General features: G+C 51.7%; 1 protein-coding gene across 2 annotated transcripts in view; it reads left to right on the forward strand.

Moving 5' to 3' along the window:
* The first annotated feature begins 16,649 nt into the window (after positions 1-16,649).
* The window catches only part of DACH2 (dachshund family transcription factor 2), a 448,249-nt gene continuing 442,515 nt past the window's right edge, over positions 16,650-22,383 (forward strand). Inside the window, exons 1-3 of one of the 2 annotated variants that reach the window (XM_029067347.1) lie at positions 16,650-16,828; positions 16,916-17,003; positions 17,178-17,513. In XM_029067347.1, the coding sequence (XP_028923180.1) occupies positions 16,747-16,828; positions 16,916-17,003; positions 17,178-17,513 (506 nt within the window). In that variant the 5' untranslated portion in view covers positions 16,650-16,746. Of the gene's footprint in view, positions 16,829-16,915; positions 17,004-17,177; positions 17,514-22,383 lie in introns of those variants that run through there. The other variant, XM_029067346.1, reaches the window with a different exon arrangement.

Genomic DNA, 22,383 nt, shown 5'->3' on the forward strand with positions numbered 1-22,383 from the left:
CGGGTGCAGTGCATGTACTGCAGCGTGGCTCAGTGGAAAGAGCCCGGGTTTAGGAGTCAGAGGTCATGGGTTCTAATCCCGACTCCGCCACCTGTCAGCTGTGTGACTGTGGGCGAGTCACTTCACTTCTCAGTGCCTCAGGTCCCTCATCTGTAAAATGGGGATGAAGATTGTGAGCCTCACATGGGACAACCTGATGACCCTGTATCTACCCCACAGTGCTCTGCACATAGTAAGCACTTAATAATAATGATGGCATCTGTTAAGCTCTTACTATGTGCAGAGCACTGTTCTAAGCGCTGGAGAGGATACAAGGTCATCAGGTTGCCCCGCATGGGGCTCACCGTCTTCATCCCCATTTTCCAGATGAGGTAACTGAGGCACAGAGAAGTTAAGTGACTGGCCCAAAGTCACACAGCTGACAAGCGGGTGAGACGGGATTTGAACCCATGATCTCCGACTCCCAAGCCCGTGTTCTTTCCACTGAGCCACGCTGCTGCTAACACATACTTAACAAATAAACAAACTTAACATTGACTTTAAGTTAACAATCTTAACAAATACCAACTTTATTATAATTATGATTTACTAAGCGCTTAGTAAAGTTCAACAGAAGGATAAGACATCTTCCCTGCCCACAACCTTTTTCTTTCTTGTTCTAGTGGTACTTGTTAAGTACTTATTAGGTGATAAGCACTGTGAAGCGCAGGGGTAGTTACATGGTAATTAGGTTGGGAACAATCCTGGTCCCACACCGGGCTCACAGTCCGGAGGAAGACAATCCCCATTTTAGAGAGGAGGAAACTGAGGCACAGAAGCAGCGTGGCTCAGTGGAAAGACCACGGTCTGGGGAGTCAGAGATCATGGGTTCAAATTCCGCTCCGCCCCTTGTCAGCTGCGTGACTTTGGGCAAGTTCATTCATTCATTCATTCAATAGTATTTATTGAGCAGTTACTATGTGATGATGATGATGATGTTGGTATTTGTTAAGCGCTTGAGCACTGTACTAAGCGCTTGGAATGTACAAATAGGTGACAGATAGAGACCACCCCTGCCCAACAACGGGCTCACAGTCTAATCCGGGGAGACGGACAGACAAGAACAGTGGCAATAAATAGAATCGAGGGGAAGAACATCTCATTAAAACAACAGGAAATAAATAGAATCAGGGTGATGTAATAATAATAATAATGATAATGTTGGTATTTGTTAAGCGCTTACTATGTGCCGAGCACTGCTCTAAGCGCTGGGGGAGATACAGGGTCATCAGGTCGTCCCACGTGAGTCTCACAGTCCTAATCCCCATTTTACAGATGAGGTAGCTGAGGCCCAGAGAAGTGAAGTGACTCGCCCACAGTCCCACAGCTGACAAGTGGCAGAGCCGGGATTCGAACTCATGACCTCTGACTCCCCAGCCCGGCCTCTTTCCACTGAGCCACGCTGCTTCTCTAGAGTGAGAGCTGGGGTGTTGTAGGAGAAGAGAGCGGTTAAGTAGGGGGGAAGAAAGCCGATTTAGGGCCCTAAAGCTGTCGGCCAGGAGTTTCTTCACGATGGGGAGAGGAACGGGCAACGATTGGAGCATTTTGAGGAGTGGCCGACCAGAAGTGAGGCAAAAACATCACCCGGACTCCAGATGACTTTGTCGAGTGACATCTTACATCTGGATCTCCTATCGCGGAGATCCTTCCTTTGCGGCCTGAGGTTTACGTGTGGCCTGGGGGTTGAATTTCCCAAACTGTTTTCAAACAAATTAATGTTCCAAGGAAAAGCTACAGTCGTTTCCCAGCTCCTTCTGGGTTCCTGGCGATTTGGCACATTTTGGAAGGAATTCTGAAATATTTTTTGGTTAAATGCTAACCACTTTTCGGCTGGCAGCTTCTATTTACGGAGCAATGAGTGAAATAAATCAGGCTTCCCAGCCAGGCCCACGGTCGGGGAGGAGGTGGCGGGGTTCTCTCGGCGCACAAGGAGGCCTGGAAAGATGAAGCAGCGTGGCTCAGTGGAAAGAGCCCGGGCTTGGCAGTCAGAGGTCACGGGTTCGAATCCCGGCTCCGCCACTTGTCAGCCGTGTGACCGTGGGCAAGTCACTTCACTTCTCTGGGCCTCAGTGACCTCATCTGTAAAATGGGGATTAACTGTGAGCCTCACGTGGGACCACCCGATTATCCTGTATCTACCCCAGCGCTTACACGTAGTAAGCGCTTAACAAATACCGACCTTATTATTATAAGAGCTGCAGATGCATGCACACTGGCATTGCAAAAGAAAGTGGCAAAGCGCCATTCTCCTTGACGACAATTGGTAAGCCCATAAAGAAGAAATATTGTAAGGTAACCACACCATCTATCAGTGGAGTCAAAATACAATAAACGCGAGGGAACCCATAAAACGGAGGCTTTGCCTTTCCCACGTGAAATCGACTTTTGACGTGCTACAAGGTGGGAGCGTCGGATTTTATTTGGGACCGCCTGAATAGAGTTCTTGTTTCCTTGTTTCCTTTCCCGGCGTCTCGAGGATGAGCGGGCGGATCTCACGGAAGTTTTGGGTCGGTCTGGTGGGATTCCAAAAGGATTATTTTGATTTTCTGCGGGTTCTTTGGGCCTTGGGGCTCCCGGGGAAAGCAGGAGGGAGCGCAGCCAAAGGGCGACGATCCCCGCGGTGGCCGCTAGATGGCGCCGCCCCCAATGGCGGCTCCTTGGAGCGGGCGAAAGGCAAAAAGGGCCCAGTTTTCTTCCTTTCTAATAATAATAATAATAATGGTGGTATTTGTTAAGCGCTTACTACGTGCAGAGCGCTGTTCTAAGCGCTGGGGGAGATACAGGGTCATCAGGTGGTCCCACGCGGGGCTCACAGTCTTCATCCCCATTTTGCAGATGAGGGAACTGAGGCCCAGAGAAATGAAGTGACTTGCCCACAGTCACACAGCTGACAATGGACAGAGTAGGGATTCGAACCCATGACCTCTGACTCCCAAGCCCGGGCTCTTTCCACTGAGTCACACTGTTTCTCTAATGTTGGTATTTGTTAAGCGCTTACTATGTGCAGGGCACTGTTTTAAGCGCTGGGGGAGATACAGGGTAATCAGGTGGACCCGCGTGAGGCTCACAGTCTTCATCCCCATTTTACAGATGAGGGAACGGAGGCACAGAGAAGTTAATAATAATGATAATAATAATGATGATGATGATGATGATGATGATGATGAAGGTATTTAAGTGCTTACTATGTGCAAAGCACTGTTCTAAGCGCTTGGGAGGATACAAAGGGATCAGGCTGTCTCACGCGGGGCTCACAGTCTTCATCCCCATTTGACAGACGAGGTCGCCGAGGCCCAGAGAAGTGAAGTGACTTGCCCAAAGTCACACAGCTGATAAGTGGCTGAATCAGGATTTGAATCCATGACTTCTGACTCCCAAGCCCGGGCTCTTTCCACTGAGCCACGTTGCCCACAGTCACACAGCTGCCAAGTGGCAGAGCTGGGATTTGAACCCATGACCTCTGACTCTCAAGCCCGGCCTCTTTCCACTGAGCCACGCTGCTTCTTATCATGATGATAGTATTTGTTAAGTACTTACTATGTGCCAGGGACTGTTCTAAGCGTACTGGTTCCAGAGCAGCAATGTGGCTTAGTGGCAAGAGCATGGGGTTGGAAGTCAGAGGTTGTGGGTTCTAATCCCAGCTCTGCCACTGATCAGCTGGGTGACTTTGGGCATATCGTTTGACTTCTCTGGGCCTCAGTTACCTCATCTGTAAAATGAGGATGAAGACTGTGAGCCCCACAAGGGACAACCAGATTACCTCTTATCTACCCCAGCGCTTAGAACAGTGCTCGGCACGTAGTAAGCTCTTAACAAATGCCATCATTATTATTATTATTATTACTAGCTACTAGTGTCAGGTACCGTATTAAACGGTGGGGTGAATAGAAGCAAATTGGGTTGGCACAGTCCCCGTCCCACGTGGGGTTCACGGTCTCAATCCCCATTTACAGATGAGGTACTCGAGGCCCAGAGCAGTGACTTGCCCAAAGTCACACAGCAGCCAAGTGGCAGAGCTGGAATTAGAACTCATGATCTCTGACTCCCAGATCCATACTCTATCCCCTACATCACGCTCCTTCCCTAATACAGTGATCGACGCTTAGTACAGTGCTTGGCATAGAGTAAGGAGCGTGGCTCAGTGGAAAGAGCCCGGGCTTGGGAGTCAGAGGTCAGGGGTTCGAATCCCGGCTCTGCCACCTGTCAGCTGTGTGACTGTGGGCAAGTCACTTTACTTCTCTGTGCCTCAGTTCCCTCATCTGTAAAATGGGGATGAAGACCGTGAGCCTCCCGTGGGACGACCTGATGACCCTGTATCTCCCCCAGTGCTTAGAACAGTGCTCCGCTCATAGTAAGCGCTTAACGAATACCAACATTATTATTATTATTATTATTATATAACAGCCCCATGTCCTTCCCATAATGAGCTCTCCATTACGGTGCACACCGGACATGGATTAGGAAGCAGTGTGGCCCGGTGGAAAGAGCACGGTCCCGGCAGTCAGAGGACCTGGGTTCTAATCCAGCTCGGCCACTTACCCGCTACCTTCGATCCGGTCGGTCCGACCTTCACGGCATCACTAAAATCCGCCCTTTCCTCTCCATCCAGACTTCTACCACGTTAATCCAATCGCTTCTCCTATCCCGTCTCGATTGCCGTATCAGCCTCCTCGCTGACCTCCCCGCCTCCTGCCTCTCCCCACTCCAGTCCGTCCTTCACTCTCTCGCCCGGATCATTTTTCTATAAAAACGCTGGGGCGGCGCTTCCCCCCTCCTCAAGAAACTCCAGTGGTTGCCCACCCACCTCTTCATCAAACAGAAACTTTCCCCCCCGTGCTTTAAAGCACCCAGTCCCCCTGCCCCCTCCTACCTCACCTTCCTACTTTCCTACTCCACCTCAGCTCACTCTCCTAATGCTAACCTTCTCCCCGTACCTCCATCCCGTCTATCCCGTCTACTTCTCCATCGCTACAGTTTAGCAAGCGTGCGAAGAGAGGAACCACTACAGTCCTTGTGAGCTGATGGTGTCGGGGCCCCTGAGATTGAGAGGGACCGATTTAACGTCCCAGAACACTGGGAGGGCCAACAGCTCTGCTTACGGAAGTCTGGGCATCGTCAGAGCAGTGGCGAACCCAGAAATGACCCCCCAAAAGGGTCCGTCTCCCCCATTTGGGACCCAGAGCCTGTGCGTTCAAAGTTTCTCGACTTCCCGTGCACATGCTGTAGCCTGAAAACCACAAGTCCTTGGAGCGTCTGAGATTTTCCCTCCCCGCTCTGAGGATCCGTGACTTTCCGGGATGAAGGGCCAGGGCCAAAGACAGAATTTCCTGGCTCAGAACCCCGAAACACTTATCAGCCTCTGATCCGCGCCCGTCCGCGGGTCCCACCTCACACGTCAGATCCTTGAGCCAACATTGAATACAGCGAGTACTGACTGTGGAGACTCCGTTTTATATCCGTATCATTTTTCTCAGGAGGATTTTGGAGAAGCCCGGTCCTAGATCAGGAGTGAAGCGGCAGGGATCTTGTCTCTGTCTGATCAATCGATCGATGGTATTTATCGAGCCTTTACTACGTGCGGAGCACGGTACTGAGTGCCTGGAATAATAGTAATAATGACGGCATTTGTTAAGCGCTAACTATGTGCAGAGGACTGTTCTGAGCGCTGGGCGGGCTACAAGATGATCAGGTTGTCCCAAGGGGGGCTCACAGTCTTGATCCCCATTTTACAGATGAGGGGACTGAGGCTCGGAGAAGTGAAGTGACTTGCCCAAAGCCACACAGCTGACAAGTGGCGGAGCCGGGATTCGAACCCATGACCTCCGACTCCCAAGCCCGGGATCTTTCCGCCGAGCCCCGCTGCTTCTCTAGGGAGAGTTCACTACCACAGAATTAGCAGATCCATTCCTTGCCCCCAATGAGCTAGGCTCTAGAGGAGGAGACAGATGTTAATAGGAATAAATCAGTAGTTTATAATATATGATTTAAAGGTAAGTATGTAAGTGCTGTGGGGTTGGCATGAATATCAAACGTCCAAAGGTCACGGATTCGAATGCAACGAATGAGAAACGCCTGAATGACGAAAGTCACAACTGACACTTTACAGTTATGGAATTTATTAAGCACTTACCACGTGCTTGGGGAGGGAGAGTGGCCTAGCCGAAAGACCACGACATTGGCCGTCAGGAGACCTGACTTCTAGTCCCAGTTCCTCCTCTGGCCTCCTGTGTGACCTTGGGCAAATCACTCAGCTTCTCTGGGCCTCAGTTTCCTCATCTGGAAAATGGAGATAAGATAGATTGTGTGACAGGGACTTTGACCGATCTATTACACTTGTATCTACCCCGGTGCTTAGTACATAGAAAGGCCCTACTAAGAGCCGGAATAATTAAGCCATGCCAGGGTAGATACAGAATAATTCAATCAGACACAGTCTCTGTGTTTCATGGAGATCACGGTCTAAGAGATAGGGAGAGAAGAATTAGGAATTCGAAGCGCTTAGTGCAGTGCTCTGCACTTAGAGAAGCAGCGTGGCTCAGTGGAAAGAGCATGGGCTTGGGAGTCCGAGGTCATGAGTTCGAATCCAGGCTCTGCCCCTTGTCGGCTGTGTGACTGTGGGCAAGTCACTTCACTTCTCTGTGCCTCAGTTACCTCATCGGTAAAATGGGGATGAACCGTGAGCCTCACGTGGGACGACCTGATGACCCTGTATCTACCCCAGCGCTTAGGACAGTGCTCGGCACATAGTAAGCGCTTTACAAATGCCAACATTATTATTATTATAGTAAGCGCTCCATAAATACTATTGAATGAATGAAGAGCTGGGATAAGGTCCCAGGGATACTAATGTTTATTAAGTGATTTCTATATGTCAAGCGCCATTCTAAACAGTGAGGTAGATGGTCGGACACAGTCCCTGACCAACACAAGACTCGCAGTAATAAGGGGGAGGGAGAACAGGGATTTAATCCCAATTTTAATAACAGTAATTGTGGTATCTGTAAAGCACTTACTGTGTGCCGCGTACTGTACTAAGTGCTGGGGTGGATACAAGATGAGCCGGTTGGACTCAGTCCCTGTCCCCTGTAGGGCTCCCGGTCTCAATCCCCATTTTCCAGATGAGGTGACCGAGGCCCAGAGAAGTGAAGTGACTTGACCAAGGTCACACAGCAGACAAGTGGCAGAACCGGAGAGAAACCCAGGTCCTTTTGACTCCCAGGCCTGTAGTAGTCCATCCACCTGGCCATATTTTCAGATGAGAGAACCGATGAGGCATTTTACGGACGAGGCTCGGATAAATCAAATGACTTGCCCAAGGTCACACACCAGGCAAGTGGCGGAGCCGGGATTAGGACTCAGGTCCTCTGACTCCCGAGCCTAAGGTCTCTCCGCCAGACCACGCTGACTCCCGAGCCCGTGCTCTTCCCGCTAGGGCACCTTCTCGGACGAAATGCGAAATCGTCTTTATTCGATCCTTCTTGAAAACACCACCGTAAACGCCGATCGCCGGAAACATCTCTAATAACTCTTTCTTTTACTTAATAAGGGATACCACATCTTTAAAACATTAGAAACAGATGTCCCTGCATTACTTCACTGCTGATGTATGTAATAGAAATGACACACTAATTAATTTAATGCAGTATAAATGTACTGATTATTTATCATGGCTGACAATAAAATTATGAAAACATTCAATTACAATCAGTGGTAATTCATTATTTATTGATTCTGCATTATGCACACATTAATACAATGCATTTAATTACACAAGAGAGGAGATCATTTTTCTGTTGATACGCAGATGTTGAAATTTATCAGTTTTACTTTTTTCTGAATATATATTTGATGTGCGAGTGAGATGTCGTCATCTATCCTGAGGTAAGAATGCCCAAGCAGCATCGCTTCGCTTCAAAGCGGAATGAAGCCCTTCTCTTCCCGGAGGGCCGAGAGAAGGGTGAACCCCTGGGCTGACTCTCAACCGATCGATCGATCGATCAGTGGTATTTATTGAGCGCTTACTGTGTGCAGAGCGCTGTACTAAGCGTTCGGGAGAGGGCAATATAACAGAATTGGTGATTATAGTAATTGTGGCATTTGTTAAGCGCTTACTATCTCCCCTTCTGGAGTGTGAGCCCGTCGTGGGTAGGGGTTGTCTCTATTTGTTGCTCAATTGTACTTCCCAAGCGCTTAGTACAGTGCTCTTGATTCTTCATCCCCTTGATTCTATTTATTGCTATCGTTCTCGTCTGTCCGTCTCCCCCGATTGGACCGTAAGCCCGTCAATGGGCAGGGACTGTCTCTATCTGTTACCGATTTTCCATTCCAAGTGCTTAGTACAGTGCTCTGCACATAGTAAGCACTCAATAAATCAGCGTGGCTCAGTGGAAAGAGCACGGGCTTTGGAGTCAGGGCTCATGAGTTCGAATCCCAGCTCTGCCACTTGTCGGCTGTGTGACCGTGGGCGAGTCACTTCACTTCTCTGTGCCTCAGTTCCCTCATCTGTAAAATGGGGATTAAGACTGTGAGCCCCACGTGGGACAACCTGATTCCCCTGTGTCTACCCCAGCGCTTAGAACAGTGCTCGGCACATAGTAAGCGCTTAACAAATACCAACATTATTATTATTATTATTAATAAATACTATTGAATGACTGAATGCTCTGCACAAAGTAAGTGTTGAATAAATATGATTGAATGAATATATGCCAGGCACTGTACTAAGCACTGGGGTAGACCCAAGTTAATAATAATGTTGGTATTTGTTAAGCGATTACTAGGTGCAAAGCACTGTTCTAAAGTGATCAGGTTGTCCCTCGTGGGGCTCACAGTCTTCATCCCCATTTTACAGATGAGGTAATTGAGGCCCAGAGAAGTGAAGTGACTTGCCCAAAGTCAGACAGCTGACAAGTGGCAGAGCCGGGATTAGAACCCATGACCTCTGACTCCCAAGCCCGGATTCTTTCCACCGAGCCACGCTGCTTCTCGAAGTTAATCGGGTTGGACTCAATCCCTGTCCCACACTAGGGCTCACAGTCTTAATCCCCATTTTACAGATGAGGGAACTGAGGCAGAGAAGTGAGGTGACTTCCTCAGGGTCACACAGCAGACAAGTGGCGGAGCCAGATTTAGAACCTAGTTTCTTCTGACGCCCAGGCCCACGCGCTAACCATTAGACCACACTGCTTCCCTCAGCTGCTGCTGCTGTGCTAGACACATTCATTCATTCATTCATTCACTCAATAGTATTTATTGAGCGCTTACTATGTGCAGAGCACTGTACTAAGCGCTTGGAATGAACGAGTCGGCAACAGATAGAGACGGTCCCTGCCGTTCGACGGGCTCACGGTCTGATCGGGGGAGACGGACGGACGGGAACGATGGCGATGAATAGAGTCGAGGGGAAGGACGTCTCGCAAAAACGGGGGCGACTAAATAGAATCGAGGCGATGGACATTTCATTAACAAAATAAATAGGGTAATGAAAATATATACAGTTAATATATACAGTTAATATATAAAATATATACAGAAAACATATACACATTCCCTGCCCACCACACGCTTATAGTCTAGAGGAGGAACTGACAGTCGGGGGGTGGGGGGTGTCTGTGTCCCTCGGGGGGGGCTCTCTCAGAGGCTATACTACTCCAAAGTCAGAGGTCACAGGTCAGAGGTCACGGCTGAGGAACAGGGACGGCACCTGACCTGATTATCTTGTATCTACCCCAGCGCTTAGAAGAGTGTCTGATGCGTAGTAAGCTCTTAACGACAAATAGCATAATCATCAAAAGAGCGAGAAATAAAGGAACATCGGGAAAAGCCATCTGGCTTTACGTTTCACGTTGGCCAGTCATATGGCCGGTCAGCCATTCAGTCAGTCAATCGTGGTTCTTGAGCACTTATTATGTGCAGAGCATTGTACTAAGCGCTTGGGAGAGGACGCTGTAACAATAAACGGACACTTTCCCCGCCCACGACGAGCTGACAGTCTGGGGTCGGAGACAGACATTAATAGAAATAAATAAACGACAGAGATGGACTTCAGTGCCGTGGGGCTGGGTGGGGGAGATGAATAAAGGGAGCGAGTCAGGAGGGAGTGGAAGGACAGGATGCCTGTCTACTTGTTTTGTTTTGTCGTCTGTCGCTCCTCTTCTAGACTGTGAACCCGTTGTTGGGTAGGGATGGTCTCTGTTGCCGAACTGTACTTTCCAAGCGCTTAGTACAGTGCTCTGCACGCAGTAAGAGCTCAGTAAATACGATTGAATGAATGAAAAGAGGGAGAGTACGACGATCTATCGGACACATTCCCCGCCCATGACAAGCTTACAGTCTTCCCACCTGGCTACTCTTTCCACCTCGAGGGTCTTGGTGAGAGCCTCGGAAGCCCCTCTCCCCTCCCCCACTCCCGTGGTGCCCGTCAGCATCCAGTGAGCCACTTGATTCCTCGGGACTCGCTTGAACGCCTATTCTGATCACCGGCCCTTTCCGCCGCTCTTGGTATTTCACGGCCCCGAAACCGGCCGTCAATTCTTCCATTTTTAATTAAAATTGTTGCCCGCATTTCACCGTCTGTGAATGTCAAGCAAAGTGGGATATTTTGCCTTGAGGCACAAATGGACCACCCCTCTCCCCCCACCCCCACAAAAAAATCGAGTATCGAATTAGAAAAAAAAAGGTAGATTTCTAATTACATCTGGGAAATTTGACCGCGTGCCCATTGCCGTTAACAGTGGGGTCCCAGATAAGGTCTGAGAAGGAGCATCTTGTTTTTTTACTCTGATGAGATATTGTCCGGGTTGGGGTTGCTCTCCTAAGGTTTAGGGAGGCTCGTGTGCCTGCCAGCCTGGTATTAATTCACAAACCTTGAGCGTTTTCTCGGTCGAAATGCGTTGCCTGCCTCTCCACGGATAGTCACCTCTCAAGGGGACTGTTTTTACTACAGCCTTTATAATTTTATATTGCTCCGTGTCGCTCCGACTTGCAGGGTGCTGATGCGTGAGGGTTCTTCTGGCCTTGCACAAACTCAGTCTTATTTAGAAATATGTTTAGCTTATGGAAGACATTAAAGTCAGAGAGGAAAAAGAGAACCTCGGCGCGGAATTTGATGGTCTCATTAATCTCTGAATCCCGCCCCTCCCACCCCCAGGAAAAAAAAAAAAAACGCACCAAAAAACAAAACCCCAAATCAACAAAACAGAAGTCTTCAAAGTAGGAAGAAAAGGCAAGGGGAAATTGACACATTCCCTCTTAAATCCAACCGATGACATTTTCTAATGATAATTAGCACTCTTAAACCTCACAAGAGGATATTCTAAGAGGAAGACCTCTTAGAAAGAGACAGAAATAGAAAGACTGAACTGAAGGTTTGCTTTGGTGCCGAAGGGTTTCAAATCAGATCTGTTACGGAGTAGTTATTTATTAAGTATTCTGTATTTATTGAGCACTTAGCGTGTGCAGAGTCAAACCCTGAGAACTAAGCATCTGGGAGAAGATAATGAAGCTTGTAGACATGATCTCTGCCCATAAAGAGCTTACAGTCTGGAGTTGGTAGGAGACTAGCCCACCATCTTACTGTCAAGAGATCTCTCTGTGGGCAGGCAAAGTGACCACCAACTGAGCCGTACTGGATCCTCCCAATGCTCTACACATACTAAGCGCTCTATAAATACGACGGATGGATTGATCGATAGTAGATGTAATCCTGGTTTTCCCCATGGTGATCAGTCTGGGTCACTATGGCTTTTAGAATTCATTCCTCAGAATCTGGAAACTGTCGTGTCCTCAGTCATACCCGGTTCACATAATAATAATAAAATAATAAAAATAATTGTGATATTTGTTAAGCGCATAGTGTCTCAGGCACTGGACTAAGCACCGGGATGGTCACAAGCAAATCGGGTTGGAAACAGTCCCTGTCCCACATGGGGCTCACAGTGTCCATCCCAAACGTCGTACACAAAATGACGTTGTCTCAATCTCATGGATCGAGGATGGTAAATCTGACTTTTGTGAGAATGCGCGCTTTTCTTCTTTAGGCTGGGTGGGTTTCAGAATGTCTGTTTCACAAGAGCAGGAGAGGGGTCGTGTTCCTGAAATCCCCGGGAATTCACGGGCTGAGCAAAAGGATCCTGACGATAGCATAAAGCCAAGTTACTGCCCTGGAGAGAAATGAGGTGGACAGGAAGCTAGAGCTATAACGATAACTATAATAATAATAATAATAATAATAATATCTATTTAAGTGCTTACTATGGGCCGAGCACCGGATTAGAAAAGGCACAATCAGATCAGACGCAATCTCTGTGCTCTAGTCTAAGGGAGAGAGAGTACAGGTATTTAATCTCCATTTTACAGATGAGGAAACTGAGGCACAGAGCCATTAAGGCACATGCCCGAGGTCACCCAGTATGCAAGAGGTGGAACTGGGATTAGAATGAAAGTCCCCTGAGTTCTAGGTCGGTGTCTTTTCCCCTAGCCACACGGCTTCCCAACCTTTAATCTGTAAACCAATCTTTCAATGAAAATCATAACCTACCCACAGGAAGGCCTGTCTGCTTGTTTTGTTTTGTTGTCTGTCTCCCCCTTCTAGACTGTGTTCCCGTCGCTGGGTAGGGATTGCCTCTATCTGTTGCTGAATTGTACTTTCCAAGGGCTTAATACAGTGCTCTGCACACAGTAAGTGCTCAATAAATGATTGAATGAATGAATGAATGAAAACAGCTGCATCCACCTACCCTCAGACCTCCTTCCTCCTCCTCCTCCTCCTCCTCCTCCATCATATTAATTGAGCCCTTACTGTGTGTGGAGAGCACTGTACTAAGCGCTTGAGAAAGGAGAGAGGAGCAGAGTTGGTAAGATTCATTCCCTGTAGCTCTCTCCCTGCTACACGCCTCTTCCACGCCACCTCAGCTCCCTCCGCTCTCCCCATCTTCAAGGTCCTTCTGAAATCCCAGCTCCTTCCGGGAGCCTCCTCTGATTAATCTCCCACATCCCCACCCTATTCCCCCCCGTCAGTTCATCCTCTAGACCGTAAGCTCACTGTGGGCAGGGAATGCGTCTGCTTACTGTTATAAGGTACTCTCCCAAACTTTCAATGCAATGCTCCGCACCCAGTGAGCGCTCGAAAGCTACAGTCGAATAAAAACGATCCAATACTGTGACTTTGGCGCTTTCCTGCCACTTAAGACTTGAATGCACACAACCTCTCATCCGGTGGCACTCAGGACACGTTTTTATACTCTACCGCTTCTCCCAACTCTATCGTAGTGTCTGCCTCCTAGGCAAGATGGCAAACTCCTTAAGGGCCAAGGTTGGTGTCTACTATAACTCTTGTGCATTCTACCAGGCGCTTAGTTCATTCATTCATTCAATAGCATTTATTGAGCGCTTACTACGTGCAGAGCGCTGTACTCCCGTGCTCAGAGTACGCACTCGGTAGATACGACCGATTGGTTGAAAACAAATCTTTCACAAAAATACGGCCGACTGACTCCTCCGTGCCTAAAACGGGCCCGCGGCAAGTCATTTTAAGAGCCGGTGTAATCTTCATATTTACTGGATTCTATCCAGACACCCGTCGACTCAAACTTGATGTTGAATCGATCGCATTTATTGCGCTCTTACCTTGTGCAGAGCACTGTACCAAGCGCTCGGGAGACCACAATATAACAAATTAGCAGGAGCGTTGGATCGTGACCGTCTCTGACAAAAAAAAAAGACTGCATTTTTTCTGCAGTCTGCATCGAGTTCCCCCCTTCTCACTTTTTCTTTCACCGGCACCAGATGAAACCTTTTTAAAGTTTGTACTTTTAACGGTTCTTGAGGCAGACAGCGATGTTAGGCTCTCTGACCTTGTATTTCAAAAACACCTGTGGTACCTAAGCATTTTGACGGGGAATTATTTGAGCATGAAATAATAGCGCAGAGACTGAGGATGGACGTTTGCCTCTGTCTTTAAAGAGAATGAGCTGTGGCCTGGAAGGTATACATTTCCTATAGACCGTATCACTTCCTCTTACCTGTAATTTATTTGCTCATTTCCCCCGCTAAACTGTGAGCTCCTTGAGGGTAGGAATCACGTCAACCGATTCCAACGGTGCTCCTCCAAGTGCACTGCTCGGTACACAATAGGTGCTCACTACACACCGTTTGATAGATTGATTGAGGAGTGTGTGCGTGCGTACGCGTGCGCACCCAGGCTCTCGCCTCCGAAGGAGAGGTAAGGAGTCACCTTCCTAAGAGAGCTTATCGGCGAGGAAGGTTGAGGAAAAATCGATCAGTCGATCATCAATCAATCCAAACCCTTGTCCCGAGAAATAAAATAAGGTCAGTCTCTTTTAAGTCCCCTTCCCGGAGGAGGAGAAGGAGACATTTTAAGCAGGTCCGAAGGCCGGGAGGGGTGCGGTTTGGCGGATTGGACCAGGGAGGCAGCTGAGTCGAGAGAAGAGCGAGGGTCACAATTCCACATTCTTACTTGCCATAAAATATTAATGCCCAGGTATTTCCCTCTCTATTTCTGTTCATGGTTTAAAAACCTTTGGTCATTTTTAATGAAGTTAAAGACCACATCTGGGTATCTCCCTACCCTTTCTGCCCAATTCACTCAAAATCTGTGGGTAGCTTTGCATTCGGGGTTTCACGATCGCTTTTCCTCCCACCCTTCTCTTGGGGAGAACCATAATAATCATAGCAATTGTTATGATCACCATTGTACTTATCAAGCATCTACTCTGGGCCAAAGCACCGTGCCAGGGGCCGGGACAGGGACAAGATATTCAGGTCAGACACAGTTCCCGACCCACACGGGGGTCACAGTCAGAGAGGGAGGGAGAGCAGAGATCTTTTACCCATTTAAGAGTTTCGGAAACCGAGAGGTGCGGGGGCTCTGGCCGAAAGTCACCCAGCAAGCTGACGGGTCTCTCGATTTCCATCCCGGGCTCTTTCTCCCGGGTCGCGCTAACATTTTTTTTAAGGATATTCTTTAAGCACCTACTCCGTGCCGGGCACCGCTCTAGGCACCGGAGTAAATACTAGCCAATGACGGGTCGGACCCAATCCGTGTCTCGCTCGGGCCTCCCGGCCTTTATCCTCATTCCACGGGTAAGATCGCGGGCCCGGAGAAGCGAAGTGACCCGCTGAGGGTCACACGGCAGACCGGCGGAGGAGCCGGTTTCCCTCGGATGAGCTGCCCCGGCTTCAGGAGTCCGGAGACCAGAAGGACATCTCCCATCCCTTTAAAGTAGCCTTTCCAGTCTGAGCGGATTCCCCAGCCGGGACTTTTTCCTCACCTCCGAGCGCTCGGGAGAGCTAGAGGGGAGCTAACTCTACGGAGCGCTTAGCAGCGCGGAGAGGGCCTCCGCATCCTCCCGGCTCTCCCACCCCCGGCCCGGGCTCCCGAGGTGCCGGCCAGCCTTCCCGCAGGCCGGGAGACTTCTCGGACCTGGGTAACGACGACGACGGCGACGACGGTGACGGTATTCAAGCGCTTACTTTGTGCCGAGCACCATTCTAAGCGCCGGGGTGGGTAGAGAGTAATCGCGTCGGGCACGGTCCCCGTCCCACGTGGAGCTCACGGTCTCCGTCCCCGTTTTACGGACGAAGCCGCCGAGGCGCGGAGAAGTTAGGGGGCTCGCCCGAGGTCACACAGCTGACAGGCGGCCACGGCTGACCACAACGGGGAGGGAGGAGGGAGGAGGGGAGGCCGGCCTAGAGGGCGGACCCCACTGTGGGGCTGGTGGGGGACCCAGGCGTCCGGGAGCCCAGGAGCTCCTCTCTGGGGAACTCGAGGGTGGAAATGTCACCGTGGCGGCGGCCTCGGAAGGGTGGGACGGGGAGGGGGACGCTGGAGGATCCGAGTCGCCTCGGGCGGGGGCGGGGGGGGGGTCGGTCGAGGGAGAGGGGTTATGGGGATGCCTCGGCCGAGCCGAGTCTCCTCTCCCCGCCCGGAGGAAGCCCTGGGTGCGAATCCTCCCCCCACCCGCAGACCAACCGACCTCCAGGCGGGGCCATCCCCTCCCTCCGCCTTAGGTCTTTCCTCTCCAGGACGGGCCTCCGAATTGGGACGGTGGGGGGGGGGGGGGGAGAAGAAGGAGAAAAGTGGGTGGGTGTGTGTCTGTGTGTGTCTGGATGTCCCCTCCCCCCGGCCGCCGGTCAGCCACTCCGAGGGGCCGCCCACTGCCCAGTCCGGCCCCATTGGCTGCAGGGGAGGCCTGCCGGGCCGGGGGCGGCGCGGGGGGTGGGGGGAGACTCTGTGTGTGTGTGTGTGTGTGTGTGTGTGTGGGTGGGTGGGAGGGGGCGGGGGGCGTGGGAGAGGAGGAGGAGGAGGAGAAGGAGGAGAGAGAGGGAGAGAGGAGAGGAGAGAGGGAGAGGAGAGAGGGAGCTGCCAACAGTTCTCGGCCAGGAGAGCGCGGGGCGAGCGGGAGGAGCGCCACATCCAGGACCGACAGCCAGAGCGGACGGCTAGCCAGCCCGACCCCGGCCTCGACCCCGACCCCGGCCCCGACCCCGGCCCACCCCGGCCCGCTCCTGTCCGGTCCCGCCCTCCCTCCCCGCGGCCGTCCATCCGTCCATCCGTCCGTCCGTCCGTCCGTCCGCCCATCCATCCGTCCATCCATCCGTCCGTCCGTCCGTCCGTCCGTCCGTCCGTCCGTCCAGCCAGCCTCTGCCCTGTGGGTCGGTCGGTCCGTCCGGGCGGTCAGCGGGACCATGGCGGTGTCGGTGCCCCCGGTGGTCAGCGCGACTTCGAGCGGCGGGGCGGGGGCGGCGGGGGCCGGGGGCTCGTCCGGAGGGGCCGGAGGGGCCGGGGGCTCGTCCGGGGGCGCCGGGGGCTCGTCCGGGGCCGGGGCCGGGGGCTCGTCCGGGCCGGCGGGGGGTCCCTTCCGCGCCGACCCCCTCTACTCCCCGAGCCCGGCGTCCGAGTCCCCCCGCCTCACCCCCAGCCTCATCAACCCCTTCATCTCCTCCTCGTCGTCGTCCTCGTCGTCCTCGTCGTCCTCGTCGTCCTCGTCGTCCTCCTCGTCGGGGGGCGTCGGCCCGGCCGGTCCTGGGGGGGGCGGCGGAGCGGGACCGGGGCCGGGACCGGGGCCGGGGCCGGGACCGGGGCCGGGGCCGGGGGCGGGAGCGGGAGCGGGAGGAGGAGGAGGAGGAGGAGGAGGAGGAGGAGGAGGAGGAGGAGGAGGCAACGACTGTAAGATGGTCGACCTGCACGGGGTGAAGGTGGCCTCCTTCCTGGTGGACGGGCAGGAGCTGATCTGCCTGCCGCAGGTCTTCGACCTCTTCCTCAAGCACCTGGTCGGGGGCCTGCACACGGTTTACACAAAGCTCAAGCGGCTGGATATAGCGCCGGTGGTGTGCACGGTGGAGCAGGTGCGGGTCCTGCGGGGGCTGGGGGCCATCCAGCCCGGCGTCAACCGCTGCAAGCTCATCACCAGGAAGGACTTCGAAACTTTGTACAACGACTGCACCAACGCCAGGTCAGTGCCCGCCGGGCCCCCCCGGGGACGCCCCCTCCCCTTCTCCCCTCCCCCCTTCCCCCTCCTCCTCCTCCTCCTCCTCGCCAGAGCGTCCTCGCTCCTCGCCCCCCGGGGTGGGGACCGCCGGGCCGGTCCTGAAAACTTTGAGGCCTCGCCCCGCTCCCCCCTCCTCCCCACCCTGGCGGCCGTCCTGGCAAAAGAGGGGAAAAGAGGGACCCGGTCTGCCCAAGGGGCGGAACACGGGGCCCCCCCTTCGCTGGGAATAGGTAGGAGCTACGGGGGAGGGGCTGGTAACCGAGAGGGGACCCACCCCTTGCCCCCACCCCACGCTGCGGGGCTCCTTTCCCCCCACGCCCGGGGAGGGGGGGGGTCCCCTCAATATCTGGGCCTTGGCATATCTGGGCGATACCAGGCGTTGAGGGGATCGGGTCCTGAGTTCTCCTCTCCATCAGGTGGGGTCCCCATGGGGAGGGAGGGTAGAAACCGGCTGGACCCCCTTCCGTCCCCCCCCCCCCAAACGGGCCCCCCCAGGGGAGTCCCCTCAATACCTGGGCAGTGGCATATCTGGGCGATACCAGGTGTTGAGGGGACCGGATCCTGAGTTCTCCTCTCCATCAAGTGGGGTCCCCATGGAGAGGAAGGGCAGAGGCCTAGCTGGACACCCCCCCCCCCCACCGGACCCCCTCCCCCCGACTGCCCCTCAGGCCTCCCCCTCCGGGCTTGCAGGTTCTGGACGGGCCGGGGCTACCCGAGAGGGGCAGGGGGCGATTGGTCCCGGGGATACCCCTGCCCCTTCTCCCCGGGATGCTTCACCTTAGCAACACCAGCGAAATGGGGGGGCCAGAGCCCCAAGGCGGAGCGCCCCTCTGTAGGGATTCGGCTCCCTCGCCTAGGGCACCTGGGCAAAAGTAGATCTGGGAGGGGTAGGGGGCTGAGATCCACGGGGGGGGGGGGGGGTGATCCAGGCCCTCCCTCTGCCGCACCCCATCCCCGAAGGGGCCAACTCAATTTTTTTTTTACCCAAGTCCCTGGAAAAAGTGGCTCCTTCTGGGGCTACTCATCCTGGACCTCCTTGCGGGAGACCGACCTTCCTTGGCGCTTAAACCTGACCGTTTCCCGGCTCGATCCAGGGCACTTCCAGGGCAATCCGGGGTAGTTTGGAAAACTCTTTACCCGCTTCGCGACATCCCAGCCAGCAACCTCAGCGTTTTACATGCAGTTTGAGTCATGTTTCCACTTCTTATCGAGAGGGGGGCAAATAATTATTCGCTCCAGGGTAACAGGGGACATCTGGTCATTCCCAATTCCTTGGACTCTGAGCTATGATTTGTCTTTTAGGTAAAAGTATAAAAAAAAAACCCCAGCTAAACTCTCTTCTGCAGGTCTCGCTCTTTCTCCCCGCTAACCTCTCCCCTTCTCTTGTTGCTTTAATTTTCTCTAAAGGTGACCCAGTTCTGCCCTCCCGCTGTCCTTTCTGTCCATGTCCGTCTCCTCGATTTTTGCTTCTTGAAGCTTTTCTTTCTTTCCCGATGGCTTTTTACCCCTCTGTCGTACCCCGGGGGGGTGGTGGTGACAGAAGTATTTGGGGGAAAGCAAACTTACAGAGCGACTGGCTTCCGATTGGTAAACCGATTAATACTTGAAACGATGCGCTCCGTGGCCGATGCGAAAGTTGATTTACAATTCCGCTTTTTTCTTAATTCGGTGGAGGGTGAGGTTCGTGGCTGTCCGCAAGTTCTCTGGCTTCGGTCGGTATTCTATTAGCGAGGTAATGAAATGCAGAAGAACGGAGCTGCTAAAAAATAAAACCTTGACGGTGCGTGAACTCGAATGGGCTGCCCTAACCCCCCCGGCCACAAAAAGCGAACGCCTTTTTCTTTTTTTGCCCTCCTTTTCTCACATGGCTTTTGCGCCTGGTGAAGAGAGGGATGTCAATCGGAGTGGAACCAGGAGACACACAATAAAACGAGTCAGGCCAGGAGGAGGTGACAGATGTGGATTTAAGGCGGAGAGAGGTGCTCGAACAATACGGCCAGGAGAGCGGCTAATGGGCCTGGGAGACCTGATCCTAAGCCTGGATCCTAGCCCCATTCGAGGCCACTAAATACCTTCCTCCTGGGGGGAGAAAAGAGGGCCGGGAAACGGGGGTGGGTAGGGAAAACAGAGAGGAACAAGTGTGTTAGAGGAAAACTCCCAGACTTGGCTTAGAACGGAGATTTATCTTCATCGGTCCACGGATGCATTTTCATGATGCACCGTTGAAGGGGAGGCCCCTATCTAAGGAGATTACTGGCAGTTTCCTCTCCGTATGTGCCATGAGCCAAAAAAAAAAAAAACAACCCCAAAACCCCAAAATTTTCTTTAATGAATCCTTGTCTGGAAGAGGTACAAGTGGCATTTGAGTTTGATGCGTCATGACTCGCCCACTCTTAGCCAGTTCTCAGTTCATTCTAATCATGATGGTATTTGTTAAGCGCTTACTATGTGCCAAGCGCTGTTCTAAGCTCTGGGGTAGATACAAGGTAATCAGGTTGTCCCACGCGGGGCTCACAGTTTTAATCCCCATTTTACAGGTGAAGGAATTGAGGCACAGAGAAGTTAGGTGACTCGGCCAAGGTCAACACAGCAGACAAGTGGCGGAATCGGGATTAGAACCCACGTCCCCTGACTCCCAAGCCCCTGCTCTTGCCACTAAGCCAGGCTGCTTCCTTCAGTTCATTCAGTCGTATTTAGTGAGTGCTTACTGTGTGCTGTACTAAGCGCTTAAGTTGTGTGCCCTTCTTCAAACTAGTCAGCCTGAAGTACGGGACCCACCGGATCAGGAGATTCTTTTAAATCCGAGGGACCAAGTTTGCCGTGAAAATGGTCAGTCAGAACACACAAATGGTTCATTCCTTCATTCAGCCGTCTTGATTGAAATCTTACTGTGTGCAGAACACTGTACCAAGCGCTTGGGATGTACAATTCGGCAACAGATAAGAGACAAACCCTGCCCAACAACGGGCTCAGGTGTGGTCGAGCTAGGATTTCTTCGTGTCGGGGGGGCCGTGGCTTTTTTAATGTTCATCCAAAGTCAAGATCCTTTTCACTAGAGAAGTCGGGAAGACGTACCCGATGGTGCCATCTGAAAGACAAACCCCCAAACCCAAGCCCAAAACACAAAAAACCTCTGACCGTACATTGTCCATGACTCATGACTCATTGCATCCCTGCAATTTCCAGACACAAGCATTCCTTTCATTCCCTTTCAACTTGAGAAAATCACTTTAGAGCCGTTCGGTTGGAAGATGACCTAAAACCCGATGGCCGGAGTCAGGCACACAACAGCTTGGACAAGTTTTGACTCTCTTCTTCGAGCTTGCTCTCCGCAGTGGCTCGATCTCTCTGAGCTGCTTGCTGTTCCCTACTAGTGGGGAATCGGTTTAAAGTTAGAAAGAGCCAAGTCAGGAAAGTTCAGAAAGCCTATGTCTTTCTTTGTCTCTGTCATTTCTTTTCTCTTTCCTGCAGTGGGGACTGAATGAAAAAGGTCTGCTAAATTCTCAAGCTGTGAATACATTTAGTCACTGGAGATAAATGCAGGCGTAAGGGAAAATATTGACTTTGTTTTGTTTAGTGGGGGAAAGGAGGAAAACTAACCCGTTTACTCCAGGGCCACGCCAGCTCTCCCACCTCTCCAAAAGCAACCCTCCTGGATTTCACCGTCGAGGGTGCCTTTATCTGGAGGACAGAAAACGTTCAACTTTACCCCCCTCACTTCATTTTGCTTAAGTGGATGGTCGTAAAAAGGACCAACCTTGGTTGGCTGGAGTCATTTGAATAATACATGTGGGGTATTTGGGCAGTTGAATTCGAGTGAAGCAACGAGCAGGCTTTTTCAAATTTAAAGTGGAGTATACGATTGCTCTACCGTGTTACCTCTGTGACCAAAGCAGGGCAGAAAGGTGACCGTGAGCCCGGAACTTGCATTTACAGTGACTTTTACACACACACACGTACACACAACTTTTTTAACTTTGGGCGCTCTCTGACACTACGCGATCCAGCCGTTCCGGCTTCATAGTTGCATTTGCTGGATTCTCGATGGTCCCTCCTGAGGCTGCCTTCATATCTGACTTTGAAAACCCTGCCCTTCCCCTAAAGAGGACCGGAGCGGCAGCTCTTTGGCCCCGTTTTGCTCCGTGAAGGTTTCTGTCTGAATTTTGGCTGGCAGAAAAACAGGAGGGTTTCCCAAACAGATCGAGGCAACAGAGACGTTTTATTTCATGAGATAGTGAGTGTTCAGTCACGTTGTCTCTTAAAAGCGGCCACAGAGTCAACAATGCTCCGTCTTTATTAGAAGCATGATGTCAAGATTATAATTAAAGCAAGCCGGTCATGTGCCAATGCAGAGAGCCTCCATGTGTGTGTGTGGATTTTAAATGTACACTTGGGCACACGTAAACAATTTAGCTGTTTGTCTAAAGAACTTAGCCTGCCTCTGGCACCGCATGAACAGATGCATTTATTAGGTGATGAATATCGGGTTAAAAACAAAACAAAAACAAAAAACCCAGGGCATGATAGAAAGCCGTTTGTTGGCTTTGGACACACGGGACGGGTCCCCTGAAAGACACAGAATCAGCAGTTTGAGACATCTTCTTTTGCAGACGGTGAAATTTTTGTATCGTTTTAAAACGGGGAGCCTCACACACAACCTGTGGAAAATGTCAAAGCTGACATCTCTGACCCTTTCTTAAGTAACCTTATTTGTCTTAATAAAATCCCTAGATGTTTTTAAAATGCTCAGAGCAGGCAGATCTAATTGGGAGGAAGCTTAATCAAAATATATGACTTCTCTGTTGACAAAACAGATAGCTCTCCACTGGCAATT

The sequence above is a fragment of the Ornithorhynchus anatinus genome, chromosome 6 (genome assembly GCF_004115215.2).
Source record: "Ornithorhynchus anatinus isolate Pmale09 chromosome 6, mOrnAna1.pri.v4, whole genome shotgun sequence".
Taxonomy (NCBI): domain Eukaryota; kingdom Metazoa; phylum Chordata; class Mammalia; order Monotremata; family Ornithorhynchidae; genus Ornithorhynchus; species Ornithorhynchus anatinus.